Source organism: Gossypium raimondii, chromosome 2 (assembly GCF_025698545.1).
Source record: "Gossypium raimondii isolate GPD5lz chromosome 2, ASM2569854v1, whole genome shotgun sequence".
Taxonomy (NCBI): domain Eukaryota; kingdom Viridiplantae; phylum Streptophyta; class Magnoliopsida; order Malvales; family Malvaceae; genus Gossypium; species Gossypium raimondii.
This window is the reverse complement of record NC_068566.1, coordinates 199,218-224,931: the sequence shown is the minus strand read 5'-3', so window position 1 is coordinate 224,931 and position 25,714 is coordinate 199,218. Positions and strand designations below refer to the sequence as shown.

The 25,714-nt window shown below is 32.0% G+C and overlaps 3 protein-coding genes across 3 annotated transcripts; 2 read left to right on the top strand and 1 right to left on the bottom strand.

Moving 5' to 3' along the window:
* The first annotated feature begins 8,478 nt into the window (after positions 1 to 8,478).
* On the top strand, positions 8,479 to 10,823 carry LOC105787410 (protein STRICTOSIDINE SYNTHASE-LIKE 5). The gene is made up of 4 exons (XM_012613789.2): positions 8,479 to 8,963; positions 9,635 to 9,942; positions 10,034 to 10,166; positions 10,366 to 10,823. Exons 1-4 carry the CDS (start codon positions 8,514 to 8,516, stop codon positions 10,651 to 10,653), a joined length of 1,179 nt encoding a protein of 392 aa, XP_012469243.1. The 5' UTR covers positions 8,479 to 8,513; the 3' UTR covers positions 10,654 to 10,823.
* A 372-nt stretch (positions 10,824 to 11,195) lies between these two features.
* LOC105787409 (protein STRICTOSIDINE SYNTHASE-LIKE 5) lies at positions 11,196 to 14,391 on the top strand. The gene is made up of 4 exons (XM_012613788.2): positions 11,196 to 12,067; positions 13,348 to 13,655; positions 13,731 to 13,863; positions 13,959 to 14,391. The coding sequence occupies exons 1-4, from the start codon at positions 11,621 to 11,623 to the stop codon at positions 14,250 to 14,252; spliced, it is 1,182 nt and encodes a 393-aa protein (XP_012469242.1). The 5' UTR covers positions 11,196 to 11,620; the 3' UTR covers positions 14,253 to 14,391.
* Positions 14,257 to 16,640, bottom strand: LOC105787408 (isovalerate--CoA ligase AAE2). The gene is made up of 2 exons (XM_012613786.2): positions 16,166 to 16,640; positions 14,257 to 15,762 (listed from the first exon to the last, which is right to left on the bottom strand). Exons 1-2 carry the CDS (start codon positions 16,517 to 16,519, stop codon positions 14,326 to 14,328), a joined length of 1,791 nt encoding a protein of 596 aa, XP_012469240.1. The 5' UTR covers positions 16,520 to 16,640; the 3' UTR covers positions 14,257 to 14,325.
* Between the last annotated feature and the right edge of the window lie 9,074 nt (positions 16,641 to 25,714).

Below are 25,714 nucleotides of genomic sequence, written 5' to 3'. Positions count from 1 at the left end.
TATCATCCTTTTTGTATAAAAATATTGGTATCATCAATTCAAATCTCACTTTTATCTTAATATTAGTTGTGATATTAATTCAATTCAAAAGTTAAAATTAATAGATAAATGCGTCAAATTATTCACAACCATACAACAATACAAAATAAATCACCATTTCAAATTACTTGCTAAATATCTATCTATAAGCCACTTCAACACTCAATACCATGATCTTACACAAAGTGCATTCACTACACCAAAACAGGTTTTAGCGGCAGTTTTAGTTGCGTTTTGATAAAAAAGCGCCGATAAAAATCAGAAATTAGCGGCGCTTGTGAGAAAATGCCGCTAAAAAATGAACTTTAGCAGCGTTTCAAAGAAAACGCCGCTAAAAATATGCATTAGCAGCGTTTCTGCAAAAAACGCTGCGGGAAAAAAATCCCAACGGCGTTGTCTTCAGAGGTTTTAGTGGCGTTTTTGTATTAGCGGCGCTAATGCTGTGACTTTTAGCGGCGTTTTTAAGTATTCGCCGCTAATGGTCGGGGGTTTTAGTGGCTTTTTTAATCAACCGCCGCTAATGTTAAGGTATTTAGCGGCGTTTTCGTTAAAGCGCCGCTAAAGTTAAGATTTTTAGCGGCGTTTTTTTGAGAAGCGCCGCTAATGTTAGGGGTTTTAGCGGCGATTTTGTTGAAGCGCCGCAAAAAATATTTTATCTTAATTGGTTTATTATTTAGATTAATTAAATAAAATTCAACTTAAATCTAATTAAATATTTAAAATATTCAGAAAAAATAACACATAGAAATAATTTGAAATAAATCACATGGAAAAATTAAAATACTATTATTTAAAATAATTTTAATATTTTTGGGTACATGATTAATACTGATTATTTTTATATTATATATAGTAAAAAATTTATATAATCGTAAAAGCAGATAGTATGATTTTAAATTTAAAATATTGAATTAATTAATTATCAAAATAGTTAATTTAGGGTTTTAGGTTTAAGGTATATATATATGATATTAATTTAATATAGTATTAATTTTAATTTAAATTCAAATTCTGGTTATTGTGGGTATGAATATCCAAAAAAGGTTAAAATTTTAAAATTATGTTTTTATTAGGATTAAAAATTCGATGGATAATATTATTTAATTTAAATTCAAGGTTGGAATAGTAATACTCAAATAATTCATGACAAACATTTAATTAAATACTTAAATAAATTTGTGAATTTGAGTTGAAATCATTCAAATTAAAATATATGCATATACCTAACTCGCTATCATTCCTTTTGTTATCACTTCAATATTAAAAAAATGCCATATATATATAGTTGTTCGTCCTTCTTGTTTTCATTTATCTATTTGAGAAATTAAGAATATAATAAATTTGTTAATTAGAGAAATTTATTCATTTATCAATAAAATAAAACATTAAAAATTCCATACTTTATATAAAATAAATTTTATAAAGATTAATATTGTTTATTGCTACTTTATACAAAATTTTTAACTATTAATTATTGTTTAATCGATTTTAACTATATTTTATGATTATTAAAGATTTAGGGAATTTTTTGGAAGGTATTTTAAGGAGTAGGGGGTAGGGGTTAGGGGTTAGGGATTTAGGGGTTAGGGGGATTTAGGGGTTAGGGGTTAGGGATTTAGGGTTTATGGTGTCAAGGGTACTCAAGTTAGGGATGGTTGCTTAGATTAATTAGTCTTATTAATTTATATATTAAATATGTTCTTATATGTTTGTAAAATATATAATAATAAATTTAATATTAAGTAGTGACCGCCTGGTTTCGTTTCTCCAAATTTTTGTTACTACTCTACAAAATCTGGTTCAGCCTTCTAATTTATAGTAGAAAGGATCGTTCTAAAAATATTTATTGATGAACGACGAGATTTGGAGTGTTGGAAGCTAGAAGCCCCCTTTCGGTATTTTGGCAATGTTCCTAGGGCACTGATAGCACATGTCAAGAATCCTACAATTGGTGGAGGTTCAGTGATCATTTAAGATATTTCAAAGATGTATAGTTTATATTATTAAATCAAGAGATATAATATATATATATATATAGATCACTTTATATATGCATGTATACTGAATGGTTAAATTAGGGTTTAAGGTTTATTTGAGACTTGTTAAATGATACATTTAATTAATACTTTATATTTAAAAATATTTAACCTTAACAATTCGATATTTTTATATGGATATATATATATATTTATATATATATAAGTAATTACTTATTTAATTTGGATAGGATCAAAATATAAGAAAAATAAAAATAAAAATGAAATAAAGAAAACTAAAATTTATAATTTTATCAAATACTTTTAAATATTACTTAAAATTTTAATAATTAATTAATTAAAAGTATAATGAAACATAGAAGAAGGAAATAAATAAATAAATAAAAGATGTGAGATTTAACGGCATTTTGAGCAAAAACGCCGTAAAAAGTTATTAATAATTTGGTGAAAACGGTGTAGTTTTTGGTTGAGAATTTAACGGCGTTCGCGGCGCAAGGGTGAAAACGCCACTAAAGCTGGGCATTAGCGGCGCTAGGAAGAAAATGCCGCAAAGTTGCTCTGTAGTTTAATCAAAACATTGTCGTTTTCTGTGGCATATTAACAGCATTAGCGGCGCTCCGTTGAAAACGCCGTAATTTGTAATTATATATTGTATTTTTTAAATATTAATTAAAAAAACAATGTTTTAAAATTTCTAAAAAACGGTGCCGTTTCAATAGAAGAATTTAATTTATTAGTGGCGTTTTTGTAAAAAACGCCAAGAAAATGGGCATTAGCGGCGTTTTATTCATAAACGCCGCAAAAAATTATTAATAATTTGGGCAAAACGATGTAGTTTTTGTTTCGGGAATTTACTGGCTTTTGCGGTGCAATTGTAAAAACGCCACTAAAGGTATGTTTTAGCGGCGCTATGCTGAAAACGCCAGAAATTTTCTTTCCAGTTTTAAAAAACACTGTCGTTTTTTGCCACTTTAACGACATTAGTGGCGCTATATTACAAACGCCGCAATTGTTCATTCTGGTTAGACGCTGTCATTTTATAGTGTCTGTATTTCATCCCAATTACTCCCAACACTTAGCCGAAAAAGCTATTTTCTCCCCAAAAATTCCCCCCCAATTTTTCCCCAAAAATCCCCCAAATCTAGAACCCTAGTCTGCTGCGCCCCAACCATCGACTCATCGACCGTCGACTGTCACAGTCCTGTACCGTCGCACTCCTCTGCCGTCGCTAGGGTAAATCGATCGGTAAGGTTTTCCTCTTTCTCTCCTGCACTCAAATAGTTTTGCACCTGGTTCCGTCTGTCTTACAACCTCACATACATTGTTTTACACATTCATTGATAACTAAATGCGCAAATAGTTGATGGGTTTTAGACAATTTTTCACTATCATGTTTGGGACAGAAAAGATCGGGAAATTGTTATTAGAATTTTATCTATACCCATTGCATAATTTAGTTCATTATTTTTTTATTTCCTGTTTGTAGTTTAAAATAGTTTGAAACTGTTCATAATTTTGTTCATAATTTTCACTATCCTGTTTGTATTATAGAAAACGATAAAATGTTATTAGAATAATAATGTTATACAAATAATATTATGAAAGTGTCAAAAAAAATGACGGTGACCGCGACTAATCCATATAGTCTACAAATTTTATGTTATGTAGCCAATTGTGGATGAGGTGGAAAACTGCTTATTTTGTATCTGTTTCTAAAGGGAAAAAGAAAAGGTTATATGATCAATGACTCCATTGATAGTGTTGGAAAACATCTTATTTTGTATATAAATCTAAAGGTGCTTTCTACCCAATAATTCTTACTGTATACCTTATCAAATAATTGCTGTATTTGGTCCCATAGGCTATCAAGTAATTAAATTGTAATAACAATTCTCGTTGCATAATAATTCTTACTCTATAGTTTATCAAATAATTCTTACTCTATAGCTTATAAAATAATATAAATCTAATAACATTTCTCGTTGCAAAATTTTGTTCATAATTTGTTTATATCCTGTTCGTAGTTTAAAGTAGTTTGTAACCGTTCATAATTCCTGTTTGCGTTGTTGTGCTTAGCTTGCTGGGTTGGAAGGATAACGCTATTCTTTGGCGTGGAAGGTCAATTTTTTGCCGCTAGCTTGCTGTGTATTTCGCTGCAGAACTTGTCTACTTTTTGGCGTGGAAGGTAAATTTTTATTCTTCTGTTGTAATGGATCAGCCTTAGTTTGATTGAATGAACGGAATTTTCTAAAGGTAAATTTTATGTTGCAAACAAAAGGTTTTGTAGTTAATCATCTTGCTCTTCGAGGTACTGAAACACATAAAGTGCATCCTCGTGCATGAAACACATAAACTCATACACATTCAACTCTATGATATGTTAATAATATCCGACTCAACCCGATTATAGTTAATAGGGTACCAATGTTCAATTGCATTTTACGATCCAATACATATATAATTTCATACCCAGTTCATTATCAATAAACATGTATTGTCGTATCATATATAAAACATATTTCTATTCAATTTCCATATCACAACTAATTCCTTTTTAACATTATTGCATAGGCGATAGAGATCGTACCAATATATTATCTTGAAACTTGAGATCTAATCTATATATTTTAAATTTTAACATAATTTGATCTCTCTACTTTCATAATGTCATTAGTTAATCTAAATTGTCAATACATTAACTATTTCAATTAAAATGTCGACATCAATTTTCTCAAGAACATTTATTCCAACAAAAATTTTATTTTATTATAACGAGTTTGAATTTTTTTAAATATTCATGTTAGTAGCTGTTTTTATTATTACATGATTATCAATTGAGTACGTGTGTTTTAAATTCAAAATAATTTAAATAATAATAATAAGAATTGAATATAAAATTTTAAATTTAAAAATAGATAAACATCACATATATCATTAATTGATTAAAACTTAAAAGTAGTTTAAAATCAAATATCTTAAATATTTGGGCTAGCAATTTCCTAAGTCACAAGGCAGCCTCTATTAATTTAGGCATCTAATTGATACTTACCTTTTGAGATGTTACATTAATTATAAAATTTTAATTACTGATATATATATATATATATATATATATTAGATTACTAGTGAAAAAATTATATAATAAATTTATAAAATTTATCTAAAATTAAAATTGACTCTAATTGAAATGGTAAAATTAATATGGTGGACATAAAATATATTCAAGGCCGAAGCTAGGAAAAAAATTTAGGGGCCGAAATTAAATTATTATCTTTATAGTTTTAAAAGATTAAATCAAATTTTTATCATTTTAGGAGAGCCAAAGCGCAATTTAACCTTTATTAATTTAAAATTTTAAAAATTCAAAAGACTAAAATGATAAATTTCCTATTTTAATGGGGGTCGAGGCCCCTACCAGCCCCTAAATCCATCTCTAGATATATTATGTTCAAATCACATCATTGTTATTATGTCTAAACTTATCAAGATAAATACCCTTAAAATAATATTAGTTCTCTTATTAAAATATATCAAAATACCCTTAAATTTATGTTAATTTTTTATGGATTTTAGTAAAATATAAAAAATATCCTCTTATTATAATTTATTTTTGTGAATAGACAAGTGCGTCCAATAAATTAGTAGAAAAGTCGTGTAAAATTATCCAAAAGAATCTTCAAAATTTTGATCATAAAATTGGTTGGTCGCCAATATATACCCCACCAAAAGAAAACCTCACCACCATGTGCAATTTTAAAGAAGTGATTAAATTATTTCGAAGTTTGCGTTTTGGTCATTTGACTTTAAAAAATTGTAAAATGATCATTGAACTATTTGAAAGTTTTCATTTAAGTCATCGAACTGTTAAAATCACTATATAATTTACACTACCTGCATCAATCGAAAACTTTTCTTCTAATTCAATTTTTTCATGAAACAATTTTAAAGGTCATGAATTTGGAAAACGAAATCCAAATAGCTTTCTTCCTAGATTGTCAGATCAACTTAGATCTAAGTTATGTTCTTGTACTCACTAATATGTATTGATCTATTTTACTGGTCGTTGAATTGTCACTTGGAGCTCACTAGTACACTAATGCCACGCTACCCAAGATCTCCGTAGTGAACACTTATCGAGGTCGATTAACGTAGTCCGTGGGACGTAAACTCACTGACTCTAACTCATCACCAAATTTAAGGGTGAGTTTGGATAGGTGGTGCGTTTATCTGTGGTTAGTGTAAAAACAGCAATGGCGGTGAGATTTGATACTGTAGCGATATTGTAGCGTGAGATAAAAAGTAAGCTAAACGCAACGCACCACACCCAATCGCCCATCCAAACTCACCCTAAGTTCGAGAGTTTTCAAAATTAATAATTTTTAATACCTTCCTTGTTTCTTCCTCATATATATATAGGGTAAATTATATCAAATGTCACTAAATTATTAATAAATTACGATTTAGTCATTTATTTTTAAAAAATTATAAAATAATTATTGAACTATTCAAAAGAGTATACTCATTATCAAGTGGAAGAGTATACTTTAGATTCAAGTCAATCTCATTATCGATGTCAAAGATTAGTGAAGAAAACTATTTGAATTTTAGTTTACTGATTCGTGATATTAAAACTATTTTATAAAAAAAATGAACTATAGAAGAAAAGCTAAATGAGAGTTTTCAGTTGGTAAAAATCATACAATAACAATTTTAATAATTCAATGACTTAAATAAAACTTTCCTTCAATAACCTTTTCGTAACTATTTAAAATTAAGTAATCAGAACGCGAATTAGCTAAAATATGTTTTATTATATATATTTTCGGCTATTTTACCTAAATAGCCCAAAAATATTATATTTACAAAAATAACACAGGTTTAAAAACAATAACCAAAATAACCTGAAATGAACAGTAAATTTGGGTTGTGGCCTGTCAATGGCCGAAACCCACTCGTATTTTGGACCCATGATTGCTTGATAATTGTGTCAGACTTTAAAAAAATAATTTTTTGGGTTTTGGCCTGTCAATGGCCGGAACCCGTGTATTTTTTTTAATTGTATAATACTGATATACAAAAAAGAAGGAAAAAAAATTTTTGGTCTTGGCACATGTCAATGGCCGCACCCAAGACTGAAAAAGGAAAAAAAATTTAGGTGTTTGGCTCATCAGCGGCCGGCACCTAATCTGATAAAAAATTCGAGTTTTGGTGCATCAATGGCCTAAGTACCAAGATAGTAAATTTTTTACTTTTTTTCATGTCAATATCAGGTATCGATATCTGAAAAAGTAAAAAAATTGGTGGTGGCCTGCTAATGGCCGGCACCACCTTTTTTGGTGGAAAGAAATATTTTTTTTATGTTTTTCGTGTCAATAGCAGGTATCAGTATACGAAAAAAGTAAAAAAAATTTTGATGGTGGCCTGCCAATGGCCGGTACAGTTAAATATTTCTTTTATTTTTATATTTTATATTTTTTTAATATTTATTTAATGGATCTAACATAATTATTTTTTTGAATACATGACTTCGTAATATTTAAAAAATAATAATTCAAATAAGTAATACTACACGACAAATTAAATTTACATGCACAATAAAATATATTCATTCTACAATATTAATATAAAAATATATATATTATTACCCGATAATATAAAAATACAAACGTTCGAAAAAATTATTACACGAAAATATAAAAATAAAACCTTAAATCCTGAACAACTATATTAAATTTATAGATATAAAAAAATTTTACTTTTTTAATATACTGATACATGCTATTAACACAAAAAAATTAAAAAAATATTTGTTTTCACCAAAAAAGGTGGTGCCGGCTATTAACAAAGCAAGACCCAAATTTTTTACTTTTTTGTATCTTGACACTGATCTGAACACGAAAAAAAGTAAAAGAAAAGTTTATTGACTTGGGTGCCGCCATTGATGGGTTTTTTTACTTTTTTCAGATATCTTGATACTTGATCTTGACGAAAAAAGTAAAACAAATTTTTTTACCGTATTGTGTGCAGGCCATTGATTGGCCAACACTAAAATTTTTTTTTTTTTACTTTTTTTCCTACTTTGGTGCCGGCCATTTATAGACGAAAACTCGAATTTTTTTACTGTACTGGGTGCCAGCTATTGACAGGCCAGCACAAAAAAAATTTCCTTCTTTTTTGTATATCTGTATTATACAATTTTAAAAAAAATTACACGGGTTCTGGCTATTGACAGGCCAAAACTAAAAAAAATATTTTTTTAAAATTAACACAATTATCAGGCAATAATGGGTCCAAAATACGAGTGGGTTCCGATTATTGACATGCCACAACTCAAATTTACTGTTTATTTCAAGTTATTTTAGTTATTATTTTTAAACTTAGATTATTTTTGTAAATATAATATTTTTTTGTATAGGTAAAATAGCCTATATTTTACAACATTCTGCACGCCATCCGTTGGAATAGTTTATTCATACAATGCCTGAGTCAAAAATCTCACCTTCCTCACCCAAATCTCCTCTTAATTCAAGAACACGGCCATGGCCGTTGCTACCTCTTCTTTTACCCGCAATTCTGCTTCCGGTGGTTGCAGCTATAGTTGTTTACCAGCTTGACTCGTTCGACGCCGCCCCTATGCCCCTCCACGAGTTGAGTGTCCCCTTCGAGCCGCCCTTGTTGCATAACGACCATATGCTACAAGGGGCGGAGTTTTTGGGTGCCGGTAAGCTTCCGGGACCGGAAGATTTTGCGTATGATTCCAGATCTCAAGTAATCTACACGGGCACTGTAGATGGATGGATAAAGCTAGTGTGGGTGAACGACTCGGGGAGCGACACGGTTGTTGAGGACTGGGTCAACACTGGCGGTAGACCGCTTGGACTCACTTTGGGGCTCAACCAAGAAGTCATCGTTGCTGACGCTTACAAGGTCTGGTTTTTATTTTACTATATTATACACAAACAACTCCTTTATGTCTCGAGAGACAGGTTATAAATTACTTTAAAGTTTTTAGTTTCGAAGTAAAAATATCTCCAGACATTACATGTTATGTCTCGAGGCAAAGTTTTTTTATATCTCGAGACTTGAAGCAAGGCAAAACCTATTTACTTTTGATGTTTTTCTATTTCGAGATCACTTATTAACAACTGTCTCAAGACTATATAAATATGTCTTGAGAACTCAAACTATTAAATGCCAAAAATTAAGGAAGACTTGTTCTAAATTTTTAATGGTCTCAAGACATATTTTTTCAATCTTGAGACTCCATGATTGGTCAAAATCCTTCACATTTAAATGTCCTAAACCATAACCAAATGAATCTAAACATACCTAAAACTTTTCACAAAATTTATTCATCCAATTCATCTATCTAAACATAATAAAATATTACCTCATCCCACTTGATCCCACTCCGACCCGAACCATTAACAAATATAGTTATAATCATATATCATTTTGGTTGAAGTAATGTATCTAAACATGATCAAATATTACCTCATCTCTCAAAACCTTATCAACAATCAATAATTAATTTAAGAAAAACGTTTTGCATACACAATATTTGTCACATTTGTGTATATATATATATATGTATATAGGGTCTATTGAAAATAAGTAGAGATGGTGCTATCGAGGTGCTAGCAGACGAAGCCGAAGCTATGAAATTTAAGTTGACGGATGGTGTAGATGTAGCTAAGGACGGCACGGTGTATTTCACCGATGCTTCCTACAAGTACAACTTGCACGAATTCTTTCAAGACATAATGGAGGGTAGGCCTCGTGGTCGGCTTATTAGGTTCGACCCCATTTCAAAACGAGCCGATGTGCTGCTCACCGATCTTTACTTTGCTAATGGAATTGCTGTGTCACCTCATCAAGATTGTGTCATCTTCTGTGAAACCCCCATGTACGTTTTTGTACATACTTACAACCCCAAAATAAAATTCATCTCTTTCATTATATATATGAGTTGATAAAGGATTACTGTGGATATGCAGGAGGAGGTGCAGAAAGTATTACATTGAGGGCCATAAGAAGGGACATGTTGAAAAGTTCATTGATAATTTACCAGGGATGCCTGACAACATCAAATATGATGGAGATGGCCATTATTGGATTGCATTGCCTACGGTAAGATAATGATATGACGGATAATTATTAGCTTTAATTTCCATTATTTAATTATTTCAAAAGTAGAAAGATTAAAAAGTGAATAACTAAATTACCAATAAGTCTCAAATTTCAGTATAGTATAGTGACTAAAACAGCAATTAAACCTTAATTATCCAATTCCTTTTATATGAATTAACATTTGGTGATATCACATTAGGGAAATACAATGTTTTGGGATATAGCAATGAGATATCCGATGGTTCGAAAGGCAGCGGCTATGGTTGATCGGTGGGTAGGGTGGATAGGTCGAATCAAATCGGAGAAAAATGGTGGGCTGCTGGTGGTCGACATTAATGGGAAACCCGTTGCACATTATAGGGATGTTGAATTAACTATGGTTACATCTGGGTTTAAGCTAAAAAATCATTTATATATCGGGTCTTTTATCCTCCCTTATATTATCCGTGTCGATCTCGACCAACACCCAGCTGGACATAGTCAGTAATAACTCTTTCACTTTTACAGTTACAGGTACTTTAGTATTGTTATTGGTGTTGAAAAGTGTTTTCTAGAATGAAACTGTATTATATTTTACTGTTATTTTTTTTATTCTGTTTTCGTTCTTATTGTACCATAAAAGTTCGTAACAAGATTAATATACTATTGGTTATCTGAGGGGTTTTTTTGGTCTTAATTTAATATTTGAGTTTGGTTTTAATATTTATTGTGATTGTTTTTTCTCAATTAAGTACCTATACTTCTTTCAGTAGAACACTCGTGTTAAACATTCATGGAACATATTATGTTGTTTGCTTTAGGTGTCAAATTGAAAATTGAAAATTGAAACTAAATTCAAGTACCAAATGAGATATTACTCATATTTATATTTTATAATTTTTTACTTATAAAGTTTAAAATTTTTATTTATAATATAACAAATATTAATTTTTGTAAAAAATTAAACTCTATAAATAAAAATATATAAAATATGGTGTATATATATAGATATTTATAAAGAAGGAATGAATCCCACATTGTCCACAAAGAAGCTCCACACATATTTATGAGTTTATATAGATATTTATAAGTCTGACAAAAAAGATACTTCATATCAAGGAGCTTTTAAATTTTCAGATAGCCATAATTATTTTAAAAAACGACCCTCTGAATAATTTTGGTTCGGAAATGGACCGAACAAACTGATCACTAATTAATAACTTTGTTGAATACTTTCATCTCTCTTGGCTGTAAAGTGTAAACAAACAATTTCTTAAATCACAATGAGACTGACACATATCCCAATGTGAAATGTTGGAAGAAGTATGGCCGGCAACGGCATATTATAAAAATTAATTATCGGTTTGTAGTCGTGTAGGACTATGAGTGGACAATGTGAAGCAGGTAACCATTTTGACGTTTTTCAATCTCCATAAGAAACCAGAATCTGTCAACAACTTGGTGACGGTTTTACAATGGCGGACTCAAGATCACAACCGGTTTCTCAATCACAGGCGTCTAGCGCCGGCGATCAACCGAGGAAGAGATTATGGCGCCCTTTCATTACTGTTTTATTCACGATGTTCCCCGTAGTGGCGGCTATGCTTGTGTACCAGCTCGATTCATTCGATCCTGCTTCACTGCCGATCCACGAGCTGGGTCAGGCACCCGTGGTCGTCTCGTTGCGCAATGAGCGCATGCTCCAAGGCGCGGAGTTGTTGGGCGCTGGGGAGTTACAAGGACCAGAAGATATCGCGTATGATTCCACGGCGAACGTCGTTTTCACTGGTTGTCACGATGGGTGGATCAAGCGAGTCAGGTTGAATGACTCGGTTGTGGAAAATTTTGTTAACACCCATGGTAGACCGCTAGGACTCGCACTTGGTCACAACAAGGAAATAATCGTTGCTGATGCATATAAGGTTAGTTTTTCGGATTAGTACCTAAACTTTGCAATTTTTTTCAACTTGGTCTCTGAACTTGTCTCATTTATATTCCTTTTGATAACATGATTGAGAGTGTGCCATTTGACATAATCTTAAAGTCTCATATAAATTAGAATTTATCACGTTTAGTGGATCAAAAAATTCAGGGACTAACTTTGGAAATTTTGCTTTTTCCCTAATTCCTTGACCTTTCCTCCACAGTTTTTTTGTTGAAAGGGTCTAATTCTAGTTTTAGTCCCATACTTTTTTAAATTTAGGGTTTCATATTTTTTTATTTTAATTTTGGTCCCTCTACTTTTATGTTGTTATTAGTCAGTCCAATTCATGTGCATCTTTTTCATCATATTGAGTTGATTTGACAAACATCCAATTTAAGAGATAGAAGACGCAAAAAGATAAATAGAGAACCAAAATAACTTTATTTATAAAATTAGAGGTCAAATAAATTATTATGCCATTTACAAACATTGGGTTTAATTATAGTTTGTCTTTATATTCCACTTTGGTGGTGTCTAATTTTATAGTATTATTCACAGTCTAAATTGATAATAGGTGTTGTTAAAGTGTTAACATATTGGTGGATATGCATGTTATCACTCTGTAGTAATTAACAATACTATCAACATCAACCTATTAAAAACATTATAAAAGTAGAGGACAAAATCAAGGGCGAATCAAGAAATTCAGTATTGAGGTGGAAATAAAAAATTTTATTTTGGGAGGGCCAAAAATTTTTAAAAAAAATCTAAAAGGACTTAATTTGAATACTTAACAACTAGAAGGGGCTAAAACTGTTATAAGTCCACTTAAGCAAGAGGTACCTGCTTCCCTATGCAAATTTATGTCAAATCAAATTAAAGACGATTAAACTTTAGGGTTTAATCAGTTTTTGGAATCTCAACTTGTAATGTTTTTCCGGATTGATACTTGAATATTTTTTTGCTTGTATATTGGAGTCTGAATTTTTTTATCCAAGTTAAGCTCTTGGACTTGATAATTATTTTCACGTTGGGACTTGAATTTCTTTTTTGTCGAAGTTAATTCTTGAAAACCTAAAGTTCCGGTCTCAATGTAAGAACAATTGTCAAATTAAGAGATTAACTTGGACAAAAAAAGTTCGAGCCCCAAGGTGAGAAAATTTGCCAAGTTCATGCCCTAACTTGTAAAAAAAGTTCAGTCCCCAAATAGTAAATTTACCCTAAACTTAAACCATCATTATACAGTGAATGAAAACTGTTGGATAATGAATGCATCAGGGACTACTGAATATAAGCAAGGATGGTGAAGTGGAGCTGCTAACAGATGAAGCTGATGGCCATAAATTCAAGCTTACAGATGGTGTAGATATTGCAGATAATGGAATGATATATTTCACAGACGCTTCTTACAAATATAACTTAAATGAAGATATATGGGATATCTTGGAAGGCAAACCTCATGGTCGATTTATGAGCTTCGATCCGGTTACGAGAAAAACCGATGTGCTAGTCAGTCATCTATACTTTGCTAATGGAGTCGCAGTGTCACCTAATCAAGATCATGCAATCTTCTGTGAAACCGTCATGTATGTATGTATGTATGGTTTCCATTGCTGCAATTTGCAAACCCTTTTTAATGCTTGAACAACATTCAATTGCAGGAGAAGGTGCAGAAAGTATTACACAAAGGGGAGCAAACAGGGAGACCTGGAGAAATTTATTGATTATTTACCAGGCTTTCCTGATAATATTAAATACGATGGTGATGGGCATTACTGGATTGCATTACCATCGGTAACACGAATCTGTTGATATCCATTTAAACGCTTTGTTTATGTTTGTTGATAATTTTTCTGATGATTCAAGCATTATTCTACGAATTTCGGCAGGCAAATTCTGTTCCTTTGGACATTGCGTTTAGGTATCCTTTCATTCGAAAGGTTATGGCGATCGTGATGAAGTATATCGGACGATTACCTACGGAGAAAGATGCAGGTGTCTTGGTAGTTGATTTGGAGGGGAAGCCGGTTGCTCACTACCATGATCATAGATTGTCTATGATTACAAGCGGAATGAAAATCGGAAATCGGCTTTACTGTGGTTCCGTTCGGCACCCACATATTCTCAAACTCGACCTGGCAAAAGAAAATTTGTGGCTTTCTTCTACTATCACAACGCAATGAGCCATTAAATGATAATGAAAAAAACTTTTGAGAAATTTTGTATCTTTAGGGTTAGTACATTATCATTTGTTGCTTAAGAGAGGCTCCCAAGCGCCTTTGCTTTTTCTCTCAATATATATTTTTGTATCTTTCCAGTTGATGTCCTTGGTAATTCCTCAAAGATCACGGTTTTGGGAGCCATATAATGCGGCAAGTGACCCCGGCAAAACAGGATTAGTTCTTGAGCGTCAATGTCAAATCCTTCTTTTAGCTTCACGAATGCACAAGGGGTCTGTCCCCAATGATTATCAGGCCGTGCAACAACTGCAGCTTCGAGAACTGCTGGGTGACTGTACAAAACTGTCTCAACTTGTATTGAGCTTATATTCTCTCCCCCAGAAATTATGATATCTTTCAGCCGGTCCTTTACTTCTATATACCCGTCTGGATGTTTCACGGCGAGATCACCGCTGTGAAACCATCCACCTTTAAATGCTTCCTCAGTTGCTTTTGAGTCTTTGAAGTATCCACTCATCACAGTGTTTCCTCTGAACATGACTTCACCCATGGTTTTACCATCAGCTGGTACTTTCTCCATCGTGACAGGATCTAATATGTCAACATCTTGCAAACCGAGATGTTGCGTACCTTGCCGAGCTTTCAACTTCGATTGTTCCTCGGGAGGCAAGGATTTCCATTCGGGTTTCAACACACAGTATGTACCGGGACCGTAAGTTTCAGTAAGGCCATACAAGTGAGTCACACTAAAACCCAACTCTTCCATCTTAAGCAAGATCTGTGGAGGCGGTGGTGAGCCACCAGTGCATATCACGACCTTGCTGGAAATCCGCTTTTGCTCTCTTACAGATGAATTCACAATCATATTTAGGACGGTTGGAGCTCCTCCCATGTGTGTCACATTATGTAAAGCTATGTTCTCAAATATTTTACTCGGGGAAACGTTCTTCATGCATATGTTTGTGCCACCCTGTGCCGTGACACCCCAAGTGAGGCACCAACCGTTACAATGAAACATAGGCACGGTCCACAAATAAACCGGCATCGACTGCATTCCGTGAAGGAAAAGCGTCGCGATAGTATTGAGGTAGGCTCCCCTGTGACTATAAACAACTCCTTTAGGCCTAGATGTTGTACCAGAGGTATAATTCACACTTATAGGATCCCATTCACTCTTTGGTCTTTTTATCTCAAATTCAATATGCCCAGTTTCTAAAAAACTTTCATATTCATAAGGCACAATGCTGGTTGGAGATGGATCGTCATCCCCTTCAGAAATCAAAACTAAGATTGGTGGTTCTGTGTTAGTTTTAGCAAGATGGTCGAATGCTCCGCGAGCGATTTCGAGTAATCCGTGGTCTACGAATAGGATCTTAGCTTCTGAATGTGCGAGTAGGACTGAAACCATGGCCGAGTCGAGCCGGGAATTAAGCGTACAAAGAACAGCTCCGGCCATAGGAACCGCGAAATGCAGCTCGTACATTGCTGGAACATTGGGAGCCAGAGTTGAAACCTGCTTAATACAATTTATTAGAGAACTCAAAATGGAAAATTTCCAATTTGATTCTTTAATTCAACATGGCACCTGCATGATATATTGTTATATAACAATTGGATAAAAATTCAACGAAACACACACGAATACACCGCACAAAAGCATCCGAGTGACAGGACATAAAACCAGTTTGGTTCTGCATGTTGATGACAGATCAATTATAGAGGTACTATGTGAGTAAAAATCATGAAGTTATCAAAGATAAACTAATATATATCCTAAAAAAAGATTTTTTTTTCATTTCGACCAGCATCAAATTGTGAAAAAAAAAATCCAATTTACAGAGCTATGGCGAAAATGAAGATGAACCCAAAAGAAAAAAAGAAAAGAAAAAAGGTAGATGCTTGAAAAAGAAACGAACCACATCACCACGGGAAATCCCGATCTGAGACAAAGCAGAAGCGAGCTTAAGACAACGTTGATGCGTTTGATTCCATGTGAAGTTACGACAACCATAAACAAGCGATGTTCTGTCTCTGTAAACCTTTGCTGCTCTTTCCAGGAAGCTAATGGGAGACAAAGGCACGTGATTAGCTGAGCACCGGCGAAGACCCTCCATGGATTTCCGTGGTTGAGGAGCATCACCACCATCATCAACGTCACCGTCGGCTGCAAAGAGAGAGAAATAGCGATAACTTGGAACAACAAAGGAGTGGAGAAGGTAAGTGCGGGTGGTGACCAATCGAGTGGATGAAGATCGTAAAAAACGGTGCATGGTCTCGCCGGAGAAGAAACTCAGAGATGGAAAGTGAAGGTTAGGTGAAAACGATACTCAAACAAACTGATTGGTTGTTTGTGTGTTTTTATAATCGACAGAAATGTAACGGACACGTTACCCCGTTCGTCGTGGGGATAGGCTGAATCGTGCGGTTGACGTGCATATCTCCATACTATATATGATTATGATATGTTTGGACAGTCTGATTTACACGATAAGATTTTATTAGTTTAAGTTAATTAATGATTAAAAAAGGTTTAAACTACAAAAAATTGAGGAATGTGAGGAATTTGACGTAAAAATTTAAAAACAGTCCATGAATAAAGTAAGAGTGCATTTGGTTCGCTGTATTTGATTAGAGGTGTTTTAGATTAGAGGTGTAATAGCAAATCAACTGTTTGATTGAATGTAATGGAATAGAGGCGTAATAGTAATCTTGTGTTTGGTTGAATGGAATAGAGGTGTAATAGCATAATGGAAAAAACTAAAATGACTAGAATACCCTTAGCATAAATTTGTTTTGGTAAATGATTATTGTTGTTGTTATTTAAATTTTAATAAGATTATTATTATCAGTAATAAATATTTTAATCATATTTAAACATAATTATTATTAAATATATTTTAATTAAAATATATAATTTAATAAAATTCTTATAATTAGCGAAATTTGTTTTGGTAAATTATTATTGTTATTGTTATTTAAATTTTAATAAGATTATTAATATCAATAATAAATAATTTAATCATATTTAACCATAATTATTATTAAATATATTATAATTAAAATATATAATTTAATAAAATTCTTAATAAATTAATATTAAATATATTTTAATTATAATATATGATTTAAAATAATTTAAAATAATTATAACTAATAAATTATATTTTATGAATTTGTATAATCTAAAATAATAATTATTACATATAATTTAATAATTAATATTAAATTTCATAAAATGCTTGATAATAAATTTTCTTATATGAATTTATACAATTTAAAATAATTAATATTAAATATAATTTAATAGTGATATATAATTTCATAAAATTCTCAATAATAAATTGTTCTTATATGAATTTACTAAAATCAATATATAACTTGAGAATTATATTCGCATAAACATAATTAACTTATATTAAGAAAAGTTAGATGAAAATGAAATTGTACATCATAATCCATATGTTATATAGTTTTACAACATCAAAAAGTTTGAACATTGATATTTAATGGTGAGAAAGAAATCTTCTGACCCATTCCAATCGGGCAACAGAAGGTAAACTAAAGAAAATAATCATTTGAGTTGGACGATCGGGAATTTTACTCAAAGCATCATACCGCTGATCGTCGGTTAAACCTTCAATTGACCATAAGGCTGAATATAAATTTGAAGCTTTCTCTTCCATCTTTTGATGTTCTTCTGACTTCTGCTGAACGACCACCTCGGAGGCAATACTCCTACTGATTTGATCGCCAACGGCCTGGATTTTTTCCCCCAACACTGTGGCAGCCTCCTCAAATGAAGAATACACATTATCACGAGCATCAGATTTCTTCTTTCTCTTGTTTGAAGATGAGGAACCCCCTTGGTCTCTATCTCCTCGCGGATCTGTACTAGAAACATCCATGTCGTCTAAAGAGACGTCATCTTCGCATTCATGGAATGTGTTTCTCTCTTCATTCATATATGTAGTACGTTCATCCTCAGCATGTATTTCTTCAAGAACATCAGCAGCTGTTTGAGCGTCTTTCCCAGTCGCCCGATCTCTTGCGTATATCGCAAGAAGTCGGTTGTAGTAAGGAAAGTACGATGTCCGAATCGAGAGGCTTTTTGTGACTCTAAAAAAAAAAGAGGAAATCATATTAGTTATAAGTTTTGTAAAAAACAAATAAATACTTGAAATACATTTTACTTTTACATAGGATTCCCAAATCGCATCTTCAAGAACAACGAGTCGCTTATGCTCGTCCCAACCAAAACCATCATTGTTTTGGCCATTAAGCATGTCGTGACGATCGACCATTCCCTTTTTAGGCACCTAATCCGAGATTCAATATTTGGTTTCGCCTTCAACATTGCTCTTGGTAAAGCCTTTTCTAGCATTTTCTCTAGCTCGTTTAAATAACCGGCTTTGAACCCGGTATCAGCATTAAATGTTCCTACATTGTGCAAATCCACCATGCAAGAAACCAAGGCTGCATCCTCTTTTGGAACCCATTTTATTTTGCTTCCTCGAGAAGCTTGAGAAGAAGCACCCGTTGGTGGAACACCTGACATATTGTTCTTAAGAAAAAAAAAACAAATTAACATTATTTACTATTTTGAATATCATGAATCAAAAGGTGAACAGTTTATAATATTATATCGGTAGTTCAATACTAAATTTAAATTTATAACACATGCTGAATGAAAAGATAATTAAATTATAATTCAACAAAGTTTAGTACAATACAAAATTTTAATCAAAGACCACCAAAGTTTCATAAACTAGATACATAAAATAACATCAACAAATCAATTCAAACTCAATTTGTCCCTAAACCTAACTAATTTCTAGATGCTTGCCATTCATCGAACATTTGGGTGGCTAGTTTCATCCTTCAAGTAGCCCAAGCATCCGATGGATGAATATTTGTGATATTCGGTTCATCGTCATCCACCACATTAGTAGGTAATCCTTCTCCCACCTCCGCTTCAATGGGATCAATACTTATATGGGTTCGAATAAAATTATGGAGCAAACAACATGCTATAATAATTCTATTGTGCACCCGTACAGGATAAAACGATGGACTCCTAAGTATTCCCCATCTAAGTTTTAATAAGCCAAAGCATCTTTCAATGACATTACGTGCTGAGGCATGTTTCATATTAAAAAACTCTTGCGGAGAACTTGGCTGATAACCCTGACGCCATTCATTCAAATGATATCGCTGTCCTCTAAATGGTGCAAGAAATCCCTCAGAATTTGTGTATCCAGCATCAACTAGATAATAACAACCTATAAAATATTTTTTTTAAAATGATTAATTCAGCAAACAAAGTTTGATCTTAACAAATAATTCAAATTCCTCTAACTATACACTGTACCATGAGGAACTTTTAGTCCATGTCTTCTACTAATGGCATCTCGAAGCACCCGTCCATCGAAGAATCGAACCTTCCCAACCAGAAGAACATAAACAAATTGCATCTCGTGTACAAACACCTAGCATATTTGTTGCTATGTCACCTTTTCGGGTTCGATATCTAGGTTTATCAACTGTTGGCACCCTAATCTTGATGTGGGTTCCATCAAGAGCACCTAAGCAATTCTATATCACATGATATAAAACCTTGAGTTAGAATACTAATTTAAATCTAAGTCAACTAAATGTTGTACAAGCTATATATAAAACTCAGTCTAATACCTTAAACCATTTCCACCTTGTGTCGAAGAATCGGTACAGTAATTGGCTCCGCCTTTTTAAATAAGACATCTTGTAAGCGTATGATAGCATTTAAAACACTATGAAATGCTCGCTAACAGCTTCCCGGACCTTCTAAAGTGATGCTTGATAACTCGATTTTTCAGTGATGGAGATGATATATAAAACATTGCTACTTGCTCATCAACCAAAGATGTTTCTTGACGACTTCAATCCCCCTATCGATTCTAACATCTCACATAATTTAAAAAAGGCAGTTCTATTCATCCTAACTTGTGAAACACAGGTCTCGTCACTAGCATATACAAACCTTTTCACATAATCCCGTTTTGCATAAAAATCTAAGGTATAGGACCTAATCCTTGGTCTATAAGTATGTAGGCTAAGGCTGGCACCCATTCTAAATAAGAACCAAATCGCAATTCTACAGAGTTCCAACCATAAGGTCAATGCAATATCAATTCTTTTACGCCTCACACTTTGTGCAATTAAAGGCAGACGAGCCATTACTGCAACATATTAAAATTAGAACACACTATCAAAGAATTGAAGTTGCAATTACACATTATAAAAAAAAATAAACAATATTAATTTAGAACACACTATCAAAGAATTGAAGATGCAAATTAATAATATATTGTGTTTAACATATAGAAAATGATAATATTTTGTAATCAAATAATAATAAAGAGGTAAACACTCCATAAGTAATAAATAATTTATAACACACAGGTAAAAAATATTATGGAAAAAATTTAAATAATAAATATAATATTAAATATGTTTTTCTATTAATATTAAATTTTAATTGTTATGCCATGTTTTATTTATATTTTCAATTTAAATGTATAGTTTTATATTAATATTATATAATCAAAATGATTTTAATTATATTTCAATTAAAATATTATATAATCAAAATGATTTTAATTATATTTTAATATACCTTAAATAACATAAATAAAATTTTTATTTCACTTAAAGTTAGCACAATTTATTTTAATAATGTTTAAATTTGAACGAGATCTTTGAAAGTATCAAAATCGTTATATTTTATCATAATTGATATTAATACAAGAATTGGTGCTAAAGTTTGATGTCCTTTTAAATTATAACGAAGAATTGGTACACCATTATCTTTAAGTATCAAAATATTTATCAAATACAAATAATAGATTAAAAAGAAAAACACAAGTACCAAATTATATATTGCTCCTTTTATAACAACATTCTGTCCATGAATTTCCTTTTAATACAAGAATTGGTACTAAAGTTTGATGTCCTTTTAAATTATATAGTACTCATTAATGGTTTTGGGGACAAAGGAATATAACATATGATATCCAAGTACAAATCGATGTGTGCTCACATGCAATTTGCAATCATAAGCATAACTGGTTTTTTAATGAATGAAAACAAATTATAAAACATCTTTTAAGGTAGACATATAACCATAAATATTCGACAGCTTGCATGTTAATCTTCAAAAGATCCTAGAATTCCAACGATTTGCTTGAAAGTTGGACAATGGAAGGTGGAGGAGAGAGAGCAAGTGAAAGCAGCAACCACGTGATAACTTTTTCATGATTGTTTGGAAAGAAAGGAAGTACATCCACAACTGAAAAATGGGTTAATGTTTGATATATTGATGATTATAAGTTTGATGATAATTTAAAACTTTTAAAAGTAAGATGATGATTTGGTAATGAAGAAAGCTTTGGGTAATTTATGTTCCTTGGGTGGCATCAACTGGAGGTACAGGTCATGGCTTCATTTTTACTTCAATATATATATATATATAGCCGAATAAGAAAGGGTTTTCTTGGTTTCTCATATATGGCCAGAGGCAGATACAGTGGAAGGAGACCTTATCAGCTAAATATTTCAGAAAGAGTGAAACGTAAAAGCAACATATAGGAAAATACTCTCTTAGTTTCATAATTCCACACCAACTTGGAGATCAAATTAGTAGTAAATGTACTTGGGTGTTAACTTATTTCAAACATTTCAAAGCATTCAAAGTTAACAGTACCAAATTAACAGCACCATTTCAAACATTTATCAGTGAGCAAACATTTCAAAGCATTCAAAGTTGAAGTAGTAACAGCACCATTTCAAACATTTCAAAGCATTCAAAGTTAACAGTACCAAATTAACAACACCATTTCAAACATTTCAAAGCATTCAAAATTAACAGTACCAAATTAACAGCACCAGGACTATGCATGTCATTCTAGAGCTCATTATATGCATGTTAAATTGCAGTAGCCATGACAGAATATCAAAGTGTTTCTATTCAACAAAAATCTCAAAAAGCATACAAATCCAAACAGGACATGAGCATTCATAGTCCTTTGTTTTCATTTCTGACTGATCAAGCAGATGGAGCCACTGCAAATAAATTATATAGCCACTGCAAACAATTGTATAGACACATGCAATGGGGGGAAACTAACCTGTAATGAGGAAATCGGAAAGGAGACCGATGAAGAACTGCTGGAGCAAAGAACCTGTAATTCAGGACAAACAAACAAACAATGAAAAAAAAACCATAACCGATTTATGTTCGGTCTGAATAAATAACAGATTTATGTTTATTTCTGATTTAACAATCAATATTCATGTCTCTATCTTCTTTTTAAAACTCATTTCTGATTTTATTTAAAACAATGGATTAAAATCATGTTTTTATTTGAAGTTAGCTGTTGTATAATTCCATGTCATTCGGTTGAATTTAGATTTAATTTTCAGTAACAACAGTGTGTAAATGATAGAGAAACAAAACATGCTAAATAAAATGGCTACACAAGAGAACATGCTGTTCATTGATAATAAATTAAGCTACACAAGCAAAAATGGCTAGAGGAACAAAACATGGTACAGAAATAGAAAATAGAGAAACAAAAAACCACTACAGAAACAGAAAATTATGTGTTCATATTCCTTTCTAAGCTGCAATATTTCTTACCAAGTAAAAGAATTGAATTTCAAGAAAGAAAACCAAACAAATAAATAAAATTTGTGATTTAAGCAACGTCTAAATTTGATTATGCATCAGTTAACCCCAGTACTTTCATCAAACAATAAATCTCTAAACCTATGGAAAGAAACATAAAGCGCATAACAAGAAAAATAAAATGATATTAACAAGACTGTCAAGAAAATTCATCCAAGACAGTAAGCAAAATAAAGAAACATAAAGCAGACAGAATATGAAAACTGTTGGAGCAAAGAACCTGTAATTCAGAACAAACAAACAAACAATGAAAAAAAACCATAACCGGCAAGAAACGAAACGCCGATTTACCAAGAACTGAAACAATCGCATGCAGAGAGGAAAGAAATAGGTTACTCAGAGGCGGAGATTACTGATTCAAGCCGTCCGGAGATCTGACACCGTCGAGTCGGAGAAGGATGTAAAGCTGAAATCGGGAGCGGGTAGAGGTTTGGTTCGCTGGCACATTCTGTTTATGTTGGGAGGGAGAGGGTCGGCTGGAGTCGATTTCGGCAAGGGGAGGGTAAATAAGACACCGATTAGCTAATCTTTGCTTTTGCAAGGGATTAGAAATCGGTGGTGAAGCAGCCAAAATGCGGAATCCGTCCGCAACGGATTAGGCCCGTATTAGAGAAAACAGCGAACCAAACGTTGTATTCAGTGGGGCCACGGATTCGGGGTGTAATGGCTAATCCATTACACCCAACCAAACAAAGCCTAAGTTGGTAGGTTGGCGTAGGAATTTTAAAATTTTAAATTAATAAAGATAAAATTGTACTTTGACTCTATTTAAAAATGATAAAAATTTAATTTAATTATTTAAAAATTATAAAGATATAGGCTATTAAAAATTAAAATTTAATTTCAGCCCCTCCTAAAATAATAATTTTCTTTCTTTGTCCCTGGGTAAAACTATCATGTTGGCTCTTACACTAAGAGTTAAATTACATTTTGTTTCTTTAATTTAAAAAATGAGCAAATTAATCTTTATACATTAGATTAAAAAGAAAATTAGTCATTTTTATTAAATTTCATCCAATTCTATTGTGAAAAACTGACGTGACTAACAAAATAATTAAACAATTACAAATAACATGTTGCATTTACCTCGTGTTAATGTACAAGTAGAGGCGAATATGAGGAGTTAGCAAGGGCCTTAGCCCCCTAAAAAAAGCTTTCAATTCAATAATTTTATAAATAAAAAAATTTTAAATTAATAGATAGTAAAATTTCACTTTAATCCCTCGTAAAAATGAAAAAAATTGTTTTATACCTTCAAAATTGATGAAATTATAAATTAATACATAATGAGTTTTATATTTTAATCTCGTGAAAATTTATAATTAAATTTTGGTCCTCACTAAAAAAAATTTAGATTTACCCCATGTACACTAGAGGTGTTCATGGGTTGGGTCGGATCGGGTTCAGGCCGGGCCCAAAAAAATTTTGACCCGCGCCTAGGCCCAACCCGGCCCGAAATATGGGCTTGAAATTTTGTCCAGGCCCGGCTAGGGAAAAAATTCCTAAGCCCGGCCCGGCCCATTTTTTAAAAAACACCAAAAATTTATTTTAAAAATAAAAAAAAGTATTTTAAAAATAAAAATATATATTTATTATATTCGGGCTGGGCCCCGGCTCGGGCCAAAAAAGTGGTACCCGAGGCCTGGCCTGTTTTCTAAATGGGTCTCGTTTTTTGCCCAAACTCATATTTCGGGCCTATATTTTTACCCGAACCCTCCCATATTTCGGGCGGGCCATCAGGCCGAGCAGCCATGAACACCTCTAATGTACACAATAGAAATTGATTTACTCTTTGATATAACATATATGAAAAGGATGTAATGGAAGAGAAAGTATTTGTTTAACGAGGATAAGGCATGGAAGATTGGGTAAACATTTCTATCTACATAAATATTATATATAAAAGATGGTGTCAATATCAAAAGGGTAAAAATTTCAAGATGTAATCACTGTTGTATAAAAATTGGAGTAAAAATTCAATTGATGTAAAAGGTATTTATAATGTAGGTAAATTATGGATTTAGTTCTTATATTTTTGAATTGATTAAATTTAGTACTTTTTTTGAATTATGAAATTTGAGTCTTGAACTAAATAGTAACAGATTAAATTCATTTTGATTAAATCTGTTGTTAATCTTGTATTATGCATAATTGTTGAATGAATCTATGTTCTCTAATTTAATCATTTTGAATCTCTATATTTTTGAAATTTGAAATTTTAGTTTGAATCAGATGGCGACCATTAAATCATTAATTGACTTTTGTGAGAATTATGTGAAAATAGCAAGTTGATATGGTATTACTCATGTGGTAATAACTTTTGTTTAGTCATGATTGAAATTTTAAAATTCAAAAATGCATAAACTAAAATGATCAAATTAAAATACACGGACTCAATTCAAGACTTGCACATAATACAAGGACTAAAGGTGATCAAATGTACTAAAATTAATCAAAGTAAAGTACTAAAACTAAATACATAACTTACAAACAATAGAATTACTAATAGTAGAATTTAACTTTTATATATATATATATATATATATATATATACACTAAGAGTTTCACTTTCACAAATACAATGCATTCACAGGTACGATATAAGTATATATATTAGATCAACTACAAGTAGAATCAAACTAATAACAAGCACAATGGACAAAGAATAAAAAATAAAAAGTCAAACAAAACTCGTACATGATGACATGAAGTCCCACACATCACATATAAAGAAACTCGAATA

Excerpts from the sequence above, each read along its gene's own strand:
- LOC105787408 (XM_012613786.2), bottom strand. The coding sequence starts at position 16,519 with ATGCACCGTTTTTTACGATCTTCATCCACTCGATTGGTCACCACCCGC. Across the intron at positions 15,763-16,165 it reads GGATTTCCCGTGGTGATGTG|GTTTCAACTCTGGCTCCCAA; the intron begins GTTCGTTTCTTT and ends TGTATTAAGCAG.
- LOC105787410 (XM_012613789.2), top strand. The coding sequence starts at position 8,514 with ATGCCTGAGTCAAAAATCTCACCTTCCTCACCCAAATCTCCTCTTAAT. Across the intron at positions 8,964-9,634 it reads TCGTTGCTGACGCTTACAAG|GGTCTATTGAAAATAAGTAG; the intron begins GTCTGGTTTTTA and ends ATATGTATATAG. Across the intron at positions 10,167-10,365 it reads ATTGGATTGCATTGCCTACG|GGAAATACAATGTTTTGGGA; the intron begins GTAAGATAATGA and ends ATATCACATTAG.
- LOC105787409 (XM_012613788.2), top strand. The coding sequence starts at position 11,621 with ATGGCGGACTCAAGATCACAACCGGTTTCTCAATCACAGGCGTCTAGC. Across the intron at positions 12,068-13,347 it reads TCGTTGCTGATGCATATAAG|GGACTACTGAATATAAGCAA; the intron begins GTTAGTTTTTCG and ends TGAATGCATCAG. Across the intron at positions 13,656-13,730 it reads ATCTTCTGTGAAACCGTCAT|GAGAAGGTGCAGAAAGTATT; the intron begins GTATGTATGTAT and ends ATTCAATTGCAG.